This window comes from Pituophis catenifer, unplaced genomic scaffold (assembly GCF_029215685.1).
Source record: "Pituophis catenifer annectens isolate HBS135680 unplaced genomic scaffold, rPitCat1.0.hap2 SCAF_9, whole genome shotgun sequence".
In the NCBI taxonomy this organism is placed as follows: Eukaryota; Metazoa; Chordata; class Lepidosauria; order Squamata; family Colubridae; genus Pituophis; species Pituophis catenifer.
The window spans coordinates 31693113-31710748 of record NW_027256889.1 but is presented as its reverse complement, the minus strand read 5'-3'; the positions used below and the strand labels follow the sequence as shown (position 1 = coordinate 31710748).

Here is a 17636-nt window from a genome sequence, read left to right as displayed (position 1 = left end):
GAAAGGAGAAGGGTGGTATAGAAGTTTGAATAATAAATAAATAAATAAATAAATAAATAAATAAATAAATAAATAACTCATCCAATCCAAAGGTCTCCCAGGGGTCAGGTGGAAGCACACATCTGGCAGCGTCATCAATCAGGAATGCCACGACCGTTGGATTGACGGCAGCTTCAAAGATACAGTCCGGTGGCTTAACTATCGGTTTCGTTTTCCTCCAGCACGCTTCCCCCCCCATGCTACCTAGCTCTCCCCCCTCCCATTACTGTGGCAGCCAAAGCAGAAAAGGCGGAGGCCGACATACAGGTTTTTATTCTGCAATCTGAGAAAATGAGATAACCAGGCTCAGTATTTACCTATGGCTTCTTTGGGAGAGGGAAGGATGGAGGAACACTGCTCCTCTACAAGGCAAGGTGGGGAAGAAGAGCCTGGGGTCTCACTCTTCCTTGCTGGCTTTTTAGCTCTTCAGTTCCTAAATTGCCAGATCACCGAAGGGTTGCTTAATGCAGTCCTAGGCTGCATCAACAGAGGGATATAATCAAGTTCAAGTGTAGTGTTTGTACCACTTTATAAGGCCTGAGTAAGACCACACCTAGAATACTGCATCCAGTTTTGGTCTCCACAATGTAAAAAAGATGTTGAGACTCTGGAAAGAGTGCAAAGAAGAGCAACAAAGATGATTAGGAGACTGGAGGATAAAACATACAGTATAAAGAACGGTTGCTGGAATTGGGTATGTCTAGTTTAATGAAAAGAAAGACTAGGGGTGATGATAGCATGTTCCAATATTATATTTGACTTCCGGTTGATATTGCGGCGAGAACGGCTGTAAAATAGCGGGCTCCACCGAGCCTTGCGAAATCCAGCCGGTAACTGCTGTCGGGAGACACTCCGGGGTCATAGCTGCCTTGTAGGAGTGGTGAAGGAAGGAGAGGCGCTTTGCTGACCACGTGGAACTCGCAATTTCCTCGTTAGGTCCGAAGCAAGCTCTCCCGAACAACAGCAGGGACGATGGACAGTTTTTGGCAGTCACATGCTGGGACAACCTGAACCACAAGATTTGTGCTGGAGCGGTTCATGGACAGAGCATTGAAACTGGGTGAGTTAATTACCAACTTTTATTCTAAAGACCTGATTTAAGTACAAGAATTTTAAAAGATAACTTTCAAGCCTAAGAAAGTGGCGACTAAATACACAGGGGCAAAAAAACGTGAAAATCAAGAGGCAAAAGAAGCCCAAGGGAAGCTTTAACACACAGAAAGCTTGAAAAAAGCTTAAAGAATTTAAAAGGTTATTTTTGGAAGAAACTGTCTTGTTTATTTGTATTTTTAACCCCCCTGGATTTATTGGATAATCAGCTGTTTTTGACTGTTTAACATTGGATTTGGGAATAAGAGAGCCATCTACTGGAAGAATAGTACTACAGCACTATAGCCGCAGTATACTCAGAGAAAGTCAACTCAATACACACAAAGTCTAATACACAGAATAGAAGTAATAACATCTGGAAGACGGCCTGACCTTGACTTTATGTTAGAAGATGACTTGGATAATTTGAGAATATTTAATGAGATTTTTTTTTTCCCTTCTGAAGATTTTTAAAAGGAACTAACTTGCAAATAACTAAACTTTATTAAAATTGGCTATTGGATTATGGATCTGAAAGATTGGAGGAATCTAGTGGATTAACTTGGATTTGGACTATTAATGTTATTCAATAGAACATTCTACGAGACGAAGAAAGGTGATAGAAGAGAAAGAAGGAAAGTTAAATAAGACTTTAAAATTTGGACAATTGGGAAGATATATAATTGGAAACTACAAGGCTGTAAATTATTAAGAATTTTAAAGATCATAAATTTAGGGGTTTTGGAGGTATAATTATGGGATTGATGAAATTTTATTAAGCAGGAGTTTTTAAATATTGAGATGTTGGAACTATAAAAATATACTGAGTAATTTTTATTAAATTGTTATAAAATACAGAGGATAATAGAGGCATATGAAGAAATATTCTTGATGCTAAAAGCGTGCGTGAATCTATAAAGAAAAATAAGGAGACGAGATTGTTTAAAGACACAGAAATGAATGTAGAAGTCACACAATAATTGAGAAAAGAGGAACACGATATTCAAGAAATAGATGAGAAATTAGAAGAAGCAGTGGAAGGGAAAAATCAAAATGAGACGTAAAAAGCTAAAACTAAAGAAGAGAAAGGATTAATAAGTAGGAATCAATTAGATAACTCCGCAAAAGCTTATAATAGAACAGAGAGAAAAGAGAAAAATCTCTTTAAAAAAAGAGAAAGATTTAAAGAAAAAAAAAAAGAAAAATCTCTTTAAAAAAAAGAGGAAGTCTTGTTGATGGGTGTTCAAATAATACAGCAGAAAGAGACAAAGGGTATCCAGAAGGGAATGTTCAGTAGGCACAAAAATATTAAAAAGAGTTACTAAATTCCAAGAGAGAGAGAGATAAAAGGCTGACTAAAAAGTCAATAAATGATGGAATTTTAAAAAGGTTAAGAGATGATAAATAATGAGAAAATATATTAATAAAATGGGAAAATACAAATAGGGAAAATAGTAGTATATATAATAATAGATAATACAACTCATTAAAACTAAAAATAAGTTATGACTCGTAGATGGAAATTTAGGATTAGGTAATTTAATTGTATTATTAACATTGTTAAAGCATATTGTGAATTTAAAATATTAAGGATTAGAAATTGTGGGGATTTTGAGATACACTACTGGGATTGATTAAATATTGTTAATATTTGACGTTATTAGTAATCCTACACATTTGGAATATTGAAGTTATGGTGGAATAATGAGCGATTCTTAAAATATTAAATAATAGTAATTTAGTAGGGGATAACAAATACATGGCGCAAAGAAATGTTATTTATGTTTAAATGAATTAATGGGGAAAATGATAAAGGATTATGAAGAGAGAATAGTATTGCTGAAGTTGGAAGATTAGGATTACACATATTTATTTGTATTATTATTGTTAGCATTGTTTAAGAAAGACTTGACCCAGTCAATACTGTCCACAAAATATTTATGGTGTGAAAAGAAAACTGTAAATAAAACATGTTGGTTTTTTTTTTTTAAAAAAAATGAAGGGCTGTTACAAGGAAGTGGGGGTCAACATAATCTCCAAAGCAGGGCTCCCCAACCTATGGGCCATGGCCCACTACCAGTCCACAGCCTATTTGCAACTGGGCCGTGTGAGTGCCTGTGTCAGGGTTCCAAGTAACATCCCCAATGAAAAAAAACCTTGGCTTCCAGGCCTGACAGCCCAGCTGGAGTGTGCGCATGTGCAGATGTGCACAGCTCCACTCGCACAAGTGTCGGGGGGCTCGCAGTCCCACTCACATAAATAACAGATGTCCGTGCGTGTACATGCACATGCACCTGCCCTTCCCACAAAACCATCCCCTCTTCCCCCCCACCCCCCTCCGCTCCAGGCTGCCAAAAAAGATTGGGGAATTTTGCCCCAAAGCACTTGAGGGCAGGACAAGAAACAATGGGTGGAAATTAATCAACGAGAGAAGCAACCTAGAACTAAGGAGAAATTAAGCAGTGAAACGACTTGCCTCCAGAAACTGTAGGTGCTCCAACACTGGAAGTTTTTAGGAGATTGGACAACCACTTGTATGAAATGGTATAGGGTTTCCTGCATGAGCAAGAGGTTGGACTAGAAAACCTCTGAGGCCCCTTCCAACTCTGTTATCCTGTTATTTTGTTATTCTGGTTCTCATGGGGGAGGGCAAAGGGACTCCCATGGCAGAATGCCCCAGAGCATTTTGGGCCTTTGCTATGGAAACAGCAGCAACTCAGGCTCTTCAATTGGTAACCCGCCTGGTGGGATGGCGAGGGCTCCCTGCCCTTCACCATCCTCCATGCCTGACTTTCTCAAACTGGGTATCTGAAAGGTATTAATGCAGTGGCGCACATTACCTCATAATTAAACAAAAAGAGAAATCCCTAGACAATTTTCTGCCATGCGTTTCCTTCTTCGTTGACTCAGTGATGCTGAAGGATTGTTCATCTACCTGTTTGCTACTCTTGGATGATCAAGAGCATGGCACCATCTTCTCTAGAGCAGGCTGCAAACCCTCATCCTGGGCTGGCAGTCATTATGGCACCTCATTGCCTATGAAATCCAAGGGAAAATTGATTTGATTTATGTGGTCTCAGTTGACTTTAAAAAAATAAATGGATTTAGGCATACTTTCACCCACCAATAGTATAATTGGTGGTTTGTCATCAATGCCCCCAATTGTAAGAGGGAGATATTCGGATTTCAAGTCTTTCATGGTACCGGACGATGACTGCGGATTCTGGCCCTTCCCAGCTTTCGTGAGAGGGCAGCTGGTGTTAACATCTGGCCTTGAAGCGGCTTAAGACTCCATCCACTGCTGTGAGAGACCAGTGGAGTTTACTGACTTGGAATTGATTGAATATCCCTTGCCAGACTTTGGACTATCTTGATTACCCCCAGGCAGTCGATTTCCCCCTGATTGATTGATTGATTGATTGATTGATTAGATGTATTTGCTAACAGAGCTTCTTGTTCTGCAAGACTCCCCCTTCTCGCAGGTGTGGCCCTCTACTTAATCAAGGGCCTATCTTTATGACGGGCGTTGGCACCCTGAGAGGTGGCATGTTGCAAAAAGGGGATTGAGGGGTTTTTTAGGGAAATTTTTTGATAGATTTTTAAGGGATTTTAAGGGGCGGGAGGGTTGTGTGGGTTTGGGGGTTAATCCGCAGGGGGAGGGGTCCGGCCCAGCTGTCAATGGGGCCACGGAGGGTGCGGATTCCGGGGGTAAGGGGGACATTAGAGTCCATTCTGTTGAGGGCTTTCCCATCAACACGTTGAGTGGAAGGGGCAGATATGGTGGGAGCAGGGGGCCGTATCATGTGGTGGGGGCGCGCACTCGCTATCTTCAAGCGGTGGCGCGCCCCGGTCCCCATAGCCCTTCTCGCACCCCAGGCTGTTCAGTCTCTCAGGGCCCAAGCCTTCGGCTGCTGTTGTGCAATGCCAGGTCCGTGGTAAATAAAGCCCCCCTCATTTGTGATCTTATTCAAGAGGGGGGAGCGGACCTGGCAGGTATTACGGAGACCTCATTGGGCCAGGAGGGGGGAGTCCCCCTCGTAGATATGTGCCCATCAGGCTTCCATGCATTACATCAGCTGAGAGCCCAGGGCAAGGGCGGAGGCGTGGCGGTTATTATAAAGGAAGGTCTTGATCCGAGGGAGACCACTATTCCACAGATAGCCGGATGTGAGTCCCTTTTTGTGAAGTGGGGCCGTGGAGTACAGATGGGCTTGTTGATCACGTACCTGGCTCCCTGCCACGTGGCAACGGCCCTGCCCGAGCTGCTCAACGTCATAGCTGAGGTGGCTGTTGGTACCCCCAGACTTTTAGTCATGGGGGATTTCAACCTACCATCTATCGGTGAAATGTCTGAGGTGGCTCGAGAGTTCATGGCTTCCATGACAGCCATGGACCTTACTCAGTTAATTCATGACCCTACTCACATAGGTGGACACACTCTGGACTTGATTTTTGTCTCTGGTCAGTGGTCGAGTGGCCTCGATACAGGGGATATAGTCATCGAACCCTTGTCATGGTCTGACCACTCGCTCCTTCGACTGGACTTTCTAACCGCTGCACCTCGCTGCAGGGAGGCGGGACCGACCAGGTGGTTCCGCCCCAGGCGCCTGATGGATCCTGATAGGTTCCAGACGGAGCTTGGGCCATTTCCTGAGGCTCATGACTCGGCTGAAGACCTGGTGGCTGCCTGGGATAGTGCGGCCGCCGGGGCTTTGGACCGTGTCGTGCCTTTGCGGCCTCTGACCCAGCACTGAACTCACCTAGCTCCTTGGTTCTCTGAGGAGCTGAGGGAGATGAAATGCCGGAAAAGACGCCTGGAGAGTAGTTGGAGGACCAGCCGCTCTGAATCCGACCGAACACTGGTGAGGTCTCATATTAAGACCTACCTAGTGGCGATAAAAGCGGGGAAATCTAGCTATTTTGCCACTCTTATCGCATCATCAGATAATCGCCCAGCCGCCCTGTTTAGGGTGACCCGCTCCCTCCTCCATCTGGAAGCGTGGAATGATCCCTTGCAGGGTCGAGCTGAGGACTTTGTGCAGTATCTGTATGACAAGATCGCTTAGATTCAGGAAGGCCTGGCCTCTGACTGAATAAGTCCAGACGGGATGACTGAGGCAGGTCTTGAGTGTGTTATCTGGGAGGAGTTTGATCCTGTTGCTCCCGAGGACGTGGACAGGATCCTGGGACGGCTGAACGCGACCACATGTTTATTGGATCCGTGCCCCTTCTGGTTGGTACTGGTTTCCCAGGAGGTTACACGAGGCTGGCTCCAGAGGATTGTTAACGCTTCTCTGAGTGAGGGGGTCCTGCCCGCCGCTTTGAAAGAAGCAGTGGTAAGGCCCCTCCTCAAGAAGCCCTCTCTGGATCCGGCTATTTTGGCTAACTATTGTCCAGTCTCCAATCTTCACTTCTTTGTGAAGGTTGTTGAGAGTGTGGTCATGCGGCAGCTTCCCCAGTACCTGGATGAAGCTGTCTATCTAGACCCGCTCCAGTCCGGTTTCTGGCCTGGGCACAGCACGGAAACGGCATTGGTCGCGTTGGTGGATGATCTCTGGAGGGCTCGGGATAGGGATTGTTCCTCTATCCTGGTCCTGTTAGATCTCTCAGCGGCTTTTGATACCATCGACCATGGTATCATGTTGCACCGGTTGAAGGGGCTGGGGGTGGGGGGCACCGTTCTGTGGTGGTTCTCCTCCTACCTCTCTGACCGGTCACAATCCATGTTGACAGGGGGGCAGCGGTCGACCCCGAGGTGCCTTGTTTGTGGGGTGCCACAAGGGTCGGTCCTCTTGCCCCTTCTGTTCAACATTTATGTAAAGCCGCTGGGCGAGATCATCCGTGGCTTTGGGGTGGAGTGCCATCAGTATGTTGACGACACTCAGCTGTACATCTCCACCCCAGGCCACCCCAACGATTCCCCTGAAGTGATGTCCCAGTGCCTGGAGGCTGTGCGGGCCTGGATGGGGAGAAACAGGCTCTGACTCAACCCTTCCAAAACCAAGTGGCTGTGGCTACCGGCGTCCCGGTATAGTCAGCTGACACTATTGCTGTCTATAGGGGGTGAATCTCTACCCCCCACGGAGAGGGTTCGCAATCTGGATGTCCTCCTGGATGCACGGCTGTCTTTAGAAGAGCATATGACGGCCGTGGCCAGGGGGACTTTCTATCAGGTTCACCTGATTCACCTTTCTGGATCGGGATTCCTTACGCACAGTCACTCAGGTGCTCGTCACTTCCCGCCTGGACTACTGCAATGCTCTCTACATGGGGCTCCCCTTGGGGTGCACCCGGAGGCTGCAGTTGGTCCAGAATGCAGCCGTGCAGGGGATTATGGGAGCGACGGGGCGCTCACATATAACACCTCTCCTGTGCGAGCTGCACTGGCTTCCTGTGGTCTTACAGGTGCGCTTCAAGGTGTTGGTGACCACCTTTAAAGTGCTCCATGGCTTAGGGCCGGGGTATCTGCGAGACCGCCTTCTGCCACCAATAGCCTCCCACCGACCGGTTCGCTCGCACAGAGAGGGCCTCCTCAGGGTGCCGTCGGCCAGGCAGTGCCGGCTGGCGACCCCCAGGGGGAGAGCCTTCTCTGTGGCAGCACCTGCCCTCTGGAATGACCTGCCCCCTGAGATACGCACGATATCAGACCTCCGGACTTTTCGTCGGGCCCTGTAGACACACTTGTTCCATCTAGCTGGGCTGGCTTGATCCCATCCTCTCAGTTTTTTTAATCGATTTCGGTTTTAATTGGGTTGTTTTAAATTCGGGCCAAAATTATTTACTTGTTTTTTAAAATGTTTTTAAATTTTATATGCTATGTTTTATCCTGGCTGTACACCGCCCTGAGTCCCGCAGGAGAAGGGCGGTATAGAAATATAATAAAATAAATAAATAAAATAAATAAATAAATGCTAGATGAGTCTATGGGGGGGGGGACCCAGAGCATGAATAGTATATGCAATTTCTATAAATGAAAACCTACAAAAATATGGGAAGACTGATTTCTCAAAACACGGTATTCTTAAAAAAAGAGAAGGAGGGAGGGAGAGGGAGAGAGAAAGAGAGAGAGAGGGAAGTAGAGGGTGGGGGGAGGTAGAGGTAGTACAAAAACTAACTTTAGAGTTCATTGAAGTTGAGCCAGCCCATCTAAAAGCCACAGGGATTGTCTGCTGCCAGACATATTTCCAACAAGATGTTAGTGTCCTGCCTTGGTATATTCTGTTGGGTGTCTACATTCTTAGAAAGAAGCCAATTTATGTGTGATCTAGATAAGAAGGATCCTTCCAGCAAAGAAGATAACAAATGTGTTGCTAGAATAGCAAATACAGTAGGAGATTGTAAGAGAGATATTGGCTATTTTCATACTGTCCATTTGATCCATTTCCTGAATTAACCATTTTCTGGGTTTATGCAATTTACAGGTAGTCCTCAATTTATGACAACAATTGAATTCAAAATTTATGTTGTTAAGTGAGAAATTTGTTAAGTGAGTTTTGCTCCATTTTATGATTTTTCTCACCACATTTGTTAAGTGAATCACTGCAGTTCTTAAATTAGTCACACGGCTATTAATTGAATCTGGTTTCTCCAGTGACTTTGCTTATCAGAGGTTGCAAAAGGTTATCCCATGACCCTAGGATACTGCAATCATCATAAATCTGGGTCAGTTCTCAAGCTTCCGAATGTAAATCACATGACCATGGGGATGCTGCAACTGTGAAAAATGGCCCTAAGTCATTTTTTTCAGTACCATTGTAATTTTGAATGGTCACTAAATGAACTGTTGTAAGTCAAGGACTACCTGTACTGAGCCATAAACAAATTGTTTCAGTTTACACAACACACAATCTTAGATAGGATTCTTGTGATTTAAACACATTAAACTGCAAAAACAATCAGTTAGCTAATCAGTTAGTTAAAATGTGCAGGAAGCACCCTACAATAGTAATTGTGGACTTTAAAATCCTGACATCAACTAGTAGATAAAATCTGCACCAGGTTGGAGATCAAATAGATTCCTGACATGCCTAGCTGATAACCTTGTCATCCAAAAGGTGGAAGGGGACTAGGAGGTCAGCTATACTGGCCTTAATTCTTACTAATAGGGATGACAGAATAGAAGGGGCAGAGTGACCATATCATACTAGAATTCAACACAATGCAGGCAGAGGTGATAGAACCAGGTCAAACTAGTGTTTTAGACACTATGCAAGGGACCGGATAAAACCTCACTCTCCAAAATGTGGGAAAGGAGCTTGTGCTGTTACAGTTTGGATAGAATGGAGACGAGGAAGATCATGTGGCAAGTCTGGGTGAAAAAGATGCAAAACGCTTTCAGCCCTGGGAGGTGTGGCCCCATTCTTTAGTTTCTTTCCATTCCTTTGGAGCACAGCCATGAGGATGTGAGGTTGGAGCACAACCTGAGGCTGGAAACTATTTTTTTTAAATCCAAAACTCAACACTGTACTGTTTTCTACTTCTAAAAAGCTAGTTTCCTTGTGATGAGGTATTGTACATAAAAAGAAGTAAAGATGAATTGTGGACTTGTAAACCTTGGTGCACGGTATGGAAGAGCCTCCCCCCCCCCCACTAATAAGAGAGGGGCCCCTCTAGGTCCTGGTATGGCAGGAGAGTTCCCCATCACCTGGGCTGCTCAGGGGAAATGATCCTGGGACTGGATCAGGGCAGCCAAGGGTTCCCTGCTTTCCTCCCCAGGCCTTAATCAAAAACCTTTCTGAGGTGGCTCTGCCCTTGTCTTTCTCTGCTGCTTGGAGTGACACAGAGGTGTCCAACAAGGTCCTCAGCTGGAGACCCAACAGGATCCCCATTTTTCAGGCAATCTGCCACTTCTGCTCTCATAAAGTGTGAAATCTGCCCTCAAATGTAAAAGGAGAACAAACCTTTTCTCCTTCCAAGATGAGCTGGGCAGCAATGATACAAGATGAAGAGATGGTACAGAGAGGAGCTACTAATGTAGGCAATGACAAAGGAGGATTTCTGAATGTTGGATTGTTAAGCCACTCAGGGATTTCCTTGACCAGGGTGTGCCCAAGAAAAGTTTGGCAGGTGTGGGGCCATCAATGCTAGGCCTGAGAGGATGGACTGAAAAGACTGGGGGCACGTGGGGACAACATGAAGCATTTGGGGCAGAACATTGCCTGATTTTCTAGCCTGACTTTCTTCCAGTTAAGTAGATCAGGTGGTTTCTGATTCAATGTTTTAAGAGTTGATTAGTTTTAATTTATATTTTAAAACTTTTTTTGCATTTTAATCATTGTTAGTAATTTGAATCAAGAGGCAGAGTAGAATGTGAATATGTTAATACAGTGGTGGGAGGAAAGCCAGGAATGTGCAGTGAAGGATGAGACACCCTCGTGTACTTTCTGAGCTTCACACGATACCCAGGACCATTTCTTTGAATTTCTCTTCTCCTTTAAAAGAAATTCTCTTTCATCCAATCTGAGCGTTGCATTAAAAAAAGAAACGCCTGACATCCCTGAAACTCAGGAAAGTAACTGGGCTATCAAGCACTTCTAAGTGGAAAGGAAGAACCAGGAGGCCGAGGCTGGCTGGCTGGGAAAAGCTGTGGAATCCTGCTTTTCACACAGGAGGCCCGTTCACTCTTCTCCAGACTTGTGGGGGTCTGATTGCCGTTTAATCTGGTATCTGGTTATTTGCTTCAAAAATACATTGACAAACGATTTCTGCAGCTGTGGGGCTCCAGCTGTGCTTTGGTAGCTCTGGTGGCTGTTGAGCAAGGCTGGCTTCTCAGGTGACGAAAGCAGCAGCCTTTGCAAAGCCTAAATGTCTATGGAGATTCTCAATCATCCAGGTCATGGCTGGCCCAAAGGTGCTTTTTTCAAAAGGCAACTGGACTTTCTTGTATTTTCCTTGAAAACTTTTTGCTTCTCATCCAAGAAGATTCTTCAGTTCTCCAGCCTTTCCCTTACACTCTTTTTGACAGATTTTAGCAGAAAGAGAAGTTAATTGTGGGAGTCTAGTGTTACGGGTTAACCACCTGATCCAAGATGGCACCGCTGAAGGCTGCCTTGGTGAAATGTTCTCTAATGGTTTCTTTGTTTTTAATTATTCTCTGTGACTCATTATGGATTTCTTACGAGACCATCTGATAAAAATTAAGCAACGTTTCTTTAAGGAGCAGCTTTCTGTGATCTCCCCCCCCTTACAAACGTGGAGGAGATTCTAACACAGGAAGAAGCAATTTCCCCGGTGCCATGGATTACCAAAAAAAACCAAATGGAAGAAGTGAAGAAAGAGAGGTAAAAGGGTGGGGTTTTAAACAGATTAAGGAATAGGAGAAATTAAACTCCTCTGCCTTCAATTTTCCTAATCAACATACGTTCATTTGCTAATAAGATGGATGAAATACTCCTTTTAAACAGATACAATTCTGACTTTTACAATTCAGCAGCCCTTTGCTTCTCTGAAACCTGGTTAAATGAATCAATTGAAGATAGCAGCCTGCATATCCCAGGGTTTCAGATTCGATGATCAGACAGAATTGCAGAAACATCTGGTAAAAAGAAGGGAGGAGACTTATGCTTATATATCAACAACAGCTGATCTCAGGATATAACTATAATATATAAATTCTGTGACAAAAACCTAGAGACATTAATTATCAACTGCAAACCATACTATTCACCTCGTGAATTTTCCTCATTTCTTCTAATTGCTGTTTATGTCCCACCACAAGCCTGTGTAAACAAGGCATTACGAACTCTAGCTGACCAAATTATGGAGGTTGAAGCCAAATACCCTAATTCACTGGCCATTATTTTGGGAGATCTAAACAAGGCAAACTTAAGGAAAGAGCTACCAAAATACTTTCAGCATGTTAATTGTCCCACTAGAGGCAAGACTACTTTAGACCATTTCTACACAACACTAAAAGATGCTTATCGGTCCTTACCACAAGCAGCTGTGAGACACTGTGGTCATTGCATGATTCACCTTGTACCTGCTTACAGGCAAAGACTTAAAACCACAAAACCAACAATTAAATCAGTGAAGACCTGGACGGAGGAGGCAAAGTTAAAACTACACTCTTGTAGCTTGCCTTGACTGCACTGACTGGAATGTTTTTGAAAGTACCTCTGCAGGCCTATGTATACCCACCAGGAACTTGCAAATATACAGTAACAACAAACCTTGGTTCACAGCTAAACTTAAGCAGCTACGTTGTTCCAAAGAGGAAGCCTACAGAAAAGGTGATAAAATGTTGTACAATCAGGCCAGAAATGTATTAACAAGGGAGATCAGGAGGAGCCTGAGTGGCGTAGGAGGTTAATGCCTCCTAAGGCAGCATTTAACATCCAACTGCCTGCAATTACTGCGAGTTCAATTCTCACCAGGCTCAAGGTTGACTCAGCCTTCCATCCTTTCTAAGGTGGGTAAATTGAGGACCCAGTTTGTGGGGGCAATAAGCTGACTTTGTATAAATATACAAAAGTATGAAGGCTATTGCTTAACACATTGTAAGCCGCCCTGAGTCTCCGGAGAAGGGCAGCATATAAATCAAATTAAAAAATAAAAATAAAAATAAAAAAGATCAGAGCAGCAAAAAGAAGCTAGTCTGAAATACCCCTTGCAATTTGCATACCGAGCAAATAGATCAATAGATGATGCTGTTAATATGGCTCTGCACTACATCCTATAACATCTTGAATCTCCAAAGACAAGGGTCCTCTTGTAGACTTTAGTTCAGCATTCAATACCATCATTCCAGACACTCTTCTAACTAAGCTAAACCAGGTACAGGTACCTGAACACACTTGCAAGTGGATGATAAGATTCCTAACAAACAGGAAGCAGCAGGTGAAGCTAAGTAGAATTGCATCAGATACCTGTACAATTAGCACAGGGGCCTCCCAAGGCTGTGTGCTCTCCCCACTTCTCTCTGTAAACCAATGACTGAATCTCTAATGATCCATCTGTTAAACTACTGAAGTTCGCAGATGACACAACAGTGATCAGTCTCATTCGAGACAATGATGAATCCGCATACAGACGGGAGGTTGAACAACTAGCGTCGTGGTTTGACCAGAACAATCTGGAACTGAACACACTCAAAACCGTAGAAATGGTGGTAGACTTTAGGAGAAACCCTTCCATACTTCCACCTCTCACAATACTAGACATCACAGTATCAACAATAGAGACCTTCAAATTTCTAGATTCTACCATATCGCAAGATCTAGGACAGCTAACATCAAAAACGTCATCAAAAAAGCACAACAAAGAATGTTCTTTCTGCGCCAACTCAGAAAGCTCACACTGCCCAAGGAGCTGCTGATCCAGTTCTACAGAGGAATTATTGTGTCTTTCATCTGCACCTCTATAACTGTCTGGTTTGGCTCTGCAACCCAATAAGACAGACATCGACTTCAGAGGATAATTAGAACTGCAGAAAAAACAATTGCTACCAACCTGCCTTCCATTGAGGACCTGTATACTGCATGAGTCAAAAAGAGGGCTGTGAAAATATTTACAGACTCCTCACGTCCTGGACATAAACTGTTTCAACTCCTACCCTCAAAACGATGCTATAGAGTACTGCACACCAGAACAACTAGACACAACAACAGTTTTTTTCCCAAACGCCATCACTCTGCTAAACAAATAATTCCCTCAACACTGTCAAACTATTTACTAAGTCTGCACTACTATTAATCTTCTCATCGTTCCCATCACCCATCTCCTTCCACTTATTTATTTATTTATTTATTTATTTATTTATTTATTTATTTATTTATTATTGTGATTTATATGCCGCCTTTCTCCCTGGGGACTCAAGGCGGCTTACAAAATGACAAATTCCAATACAAATCACAATGAAATAAAATTAAAATCAGCGACCCTATTAAAAACAGTTTAAAATTATGACAGTGTACTCCCAAACGGATCAGTTGAGTTGACGAAAGAGCCACGTCTTCAGCTCGCGACGGAAGGAAAGAAGGTCGGGGGCTGTCCTGAGCTCGGTTGGCAATCCATTCCAGAGGGTCGGGGCTCCCACAGAGAATGCTCTCCTCCTGTGGGCCGTCAGCCGACATTGTTTGGCCGATGGCACCCTGAGGAGGCCGACTCTGTGAGAGTGCACAGGACGGTGGGAGAGTGGCTGGAGATGGTCCTGCAAGTACCCCGGGCCTAAGCCATGAAGGGCTTTATAGGTGAACACCAGCACCTTGAAATATATCTGGAGCGCCACCGGCGGCCAGTGCAGCTCACGCAGGAGAGATGTTACACGGGAGTATTTAGACGCCCCCGTAACTACCCGCGCGGCTGCATTCTGGACTAGCTGGAGCCTCCGGACGCATCCCAAGGGCAACCCCATGTAGAGGGTGTTGCAGTAGTCCAACCTAGAGGTAACAAGGGTGTGAGTGACCATGGCGAGGGCATCCCGGTCTAGAAAAGGGTGCAACTGGCACACAAGATGCACCTGTGCGAAGGCCCCCCTGGTTACGGCCGTCAGACTGTATGACTGTAATTTTGTTGCTTGTATCATTTGTACCAGGAGTGGGTTGTACTTACCTTTACTACCAGTTCGCAACGGGATCACACGCATGTGCTCGCTTCGCTTGTGTACGCGCCTTGCTTCTGTGCATGCGCAAAAGCTACTGCGCATGCGCAAATCACCGATGATGACATCCGGGGTAGTGTGCAGGGCCTCCCACCAGTTTTGCTACCAGTTCTTCCGAACCAGTCTGAACCATGGGCAATCCACCACTAATTTGTACCCTACGACTATCATTAAGTGTTGTACCTTATGATTCTTGATGAACGTATCTTTTCTTTTATGTACACTGAGAGCATATTCCTCGTGTATCCAATCACACTTGGCCAATATAAAATTCTATTCTGTTCTGTTCTGTTCTGTTCTGTTCTGTTCTGTTCTGTTCTATTCTTTGAAAGATTCCATTGGGAACCAGAAAAAAACAAATAGAATACATTTAATAAAGAGCAAAGAATTGTGTTGTTTGGCTGCAGACAGCCTGCATAGTTCGAGGTTGAGGTCTTTAAACATTTTGGGCCAGTGAGCATTTTTGCCCTGCTGAGATTATATTATGAGTGCCCAGCCTTTGGCTGATCTGGTTTGGGCTTAGATACTAAGCATGGTCAGATCTGGATAAACTACGAAGTAAAAAAAAAAAATCCAAAATAAGATAATGGCAACCAGTTCTGTATTACAACTAAGGAAATGGATCTCTCCTTGAAGTCACCAAGATCCAAGAGGATTTGAGGAAAACTGTTCTGTAGTCTTAAAGAAAATGACTGCCATAAAGCTCTTGTCCATTCAGAAATGGCTGACACGGTCCATGTGGCGAATTATACTAGTTTACCAGAAGAAGAATCGGTAGGATGGTTCCAGGAATTTTCTCTAGCCCCAGAAATCTGAAGAGTGAACTTTCAGGAGTTAATTGTCAGTTAAGGTGCCAGGTCCTGGGTCTTTGGGTCATGTGTCTGAAGTAGGATAATTTGAGCCTAGTAATTTGAGCCTAGTGAGAATCAGAGTCATAGGACTTGGCGAGACCTTGGAGATCTTTTAGTCCAACCCGCTGATCAAGGCAGGAATCCTTTATGCCATCCTGGACAAATGGCTGTCCAATCTTTTCTTGAAAACCTCTAGTGATGGAGCACCATTTCCATTGATTAAGTGTTTTCATTGTCAGGAAATTCCTCCTTGTTTCCAGGTTGGAACTATGTTGATTTATTTGATGATTCTTGACTGCTTACAGTATTAATAGGAATTTTCTGCAACGTGAACATCCAAAAGAATAAAGAATACTCTTTCTATCTTGCTTCTTCAATGTTCAACTTTCACTTCAATAGAGGGAATACCATGGCTTGCACAATTAGGATCTTTGTAAGTATAAGAACGGCATCTGAAGTAATTTCCCCAGATCTTCACAGCTGTTCTACCAAGGGCTGCTCTCTGGCATATTTCTTGAGTATTTGTTTCTTTACTGTTTATCCTAAAAAGCAGAAACTCTCCACCATTTGGTATTTTCATGATAAATTCTCAGATGGGTTGTTCTACCTGTTTTCATTAGCTTGGTCCTCTTTACATTTAATTTTAGTGCCATTTTTTGCTGTGTTTTTTGAGTATGGTAGTGCAAGTAGAAGGGCTTGCACATATCATCAGTATAGCAGAGGTTACTGATGTTTCTTCCTTCAGCTTTAAAACCAGGCTCATCTTGCAATCCAGCTTCCCTTAATATATATTTGACATATAGATTGTATAAATAAGGGGAGAATATAAAGTCCTGTCTCCCTCCTTGGCCAACCTGGAGCCAACCTGTTTAATTTCTGCTCTAAGCAAAGGGTCAAATACAATTTACAAGCAATGCAAGATGACAGGACCGTCATTCTCCCTGTCCTCTCCTGGAAGTTATTGAAGGCTGTTTTATTTTCCAATAAATCCTGATTCCCTTGACTGCAATTGTCAAGTCCTTAAACAAATTCACTTAGGGAAGATGAAGAGCTTTTCAAAGTGTAGCTTCTGATCCAGGCGTTGGGAAGAAGGGAGTTCTTTGCACTGCAAAGTTATTGTGTAATCCGATAGACCTATCAACATTCCTTGTCTAACATGTAAATCTTATAGGTGGTTCTTTGGGTATTTAGTTACTCTGGGCCTGCCCCACTGCTCCACTCTGTGGAGAGCCATTTCCTCCCACCTTGCTGCTCTGAAAAGGGTGATCGGTTCTTACTGTGGTGGCTGCTGATGACAGCATCACCATCTGCCTAATTTGGAGTTGATTCTCGTCTGCCTCATTCCTTCCTTTTTGTCTTGTCCGCCTCTGCCGTGACTCAAGCTCATTCCTGAACACAATTTGACATATCTGTTAATTATTGCAAAGCCTTTGAGTTCAAAGCTTTCATTGGATCAAACAGCTTTGTCCTCTATGTTTGTCCTTTGTTAAATGTTATAATTGTATAGCCTCACCATTGTCTCCTGCTGTTATAATTGCATTGTTTTAAATTTTTTATCTTTGTATTTCTTTTCATATATTAAGCACTTACCATCCTGGGAGCATGGTGTTTTGTCAGGTTACCAGATAAGTACATGAAATGTTGGTGCCCAATTCTTTGAGGATGGTAATCCATGCTGCCCAATTGGGATCTACAAACATGGAAGGTCACATAACTCTGTGACATATTCTCTCTATCTATTCTCCCTCCGCCCCCCCCCCCATACACTCATACATATGCACACCACACTGTGAGATGTGATATCAGCTTGGATAGCTTCAGAAAAGTGAATTCATAGACAACTCACGGAAATCAGAGGGAAAATGGCTGTTAGCCGTGATGTTAGTGGGACTGCCCCTGAAAGCTATCTGTTGGGAGACTCATGGGGCTTCCTTGGGCTACTAAGAGAATAGACTGCTGGACTAAATGAGCCAAGGGTCCAATCCAAATAGGGCATTGCTGATATTCTTATGCTCTTAAATTTTACAGGTTATGGCCATGCTCTGTAATTGCTGCAT

At 43.8% G+C, this 17636-nt stretch overlaps 1 protein-coding gene across 2 annotated transcripts in view; it reads left to right on the top strand.

Annotated features, from left to right (window-relative positions):
• The window catches only part of GRIK3 (glutamate ionotropic receptor kainate type subunit 3), a 377710-nt gene that overhangs the window by 67629 nt on the left and 292445 nt on the right, over window positions 1-17636 (top strand). The window contains exon 1 of one of the 2 annotated variants that reach the window (XM_070950072.1): window positions 1063-1099. The exons of the other annotated variant lie outside the window; for it this stretch is intronic. Within the exon in view, the coding sequence (XP_070806173.1) occupies window positions 1078-1099 (22 nt within the window). The 5' untranslated portion in view covers window positions 1063-1077. Of the gene's footprint in view, window positions 1-1062; window positions 1100-17636 lie in introns of those variants that run through there. 2 annotated transcript variants of the gene reach the window in all.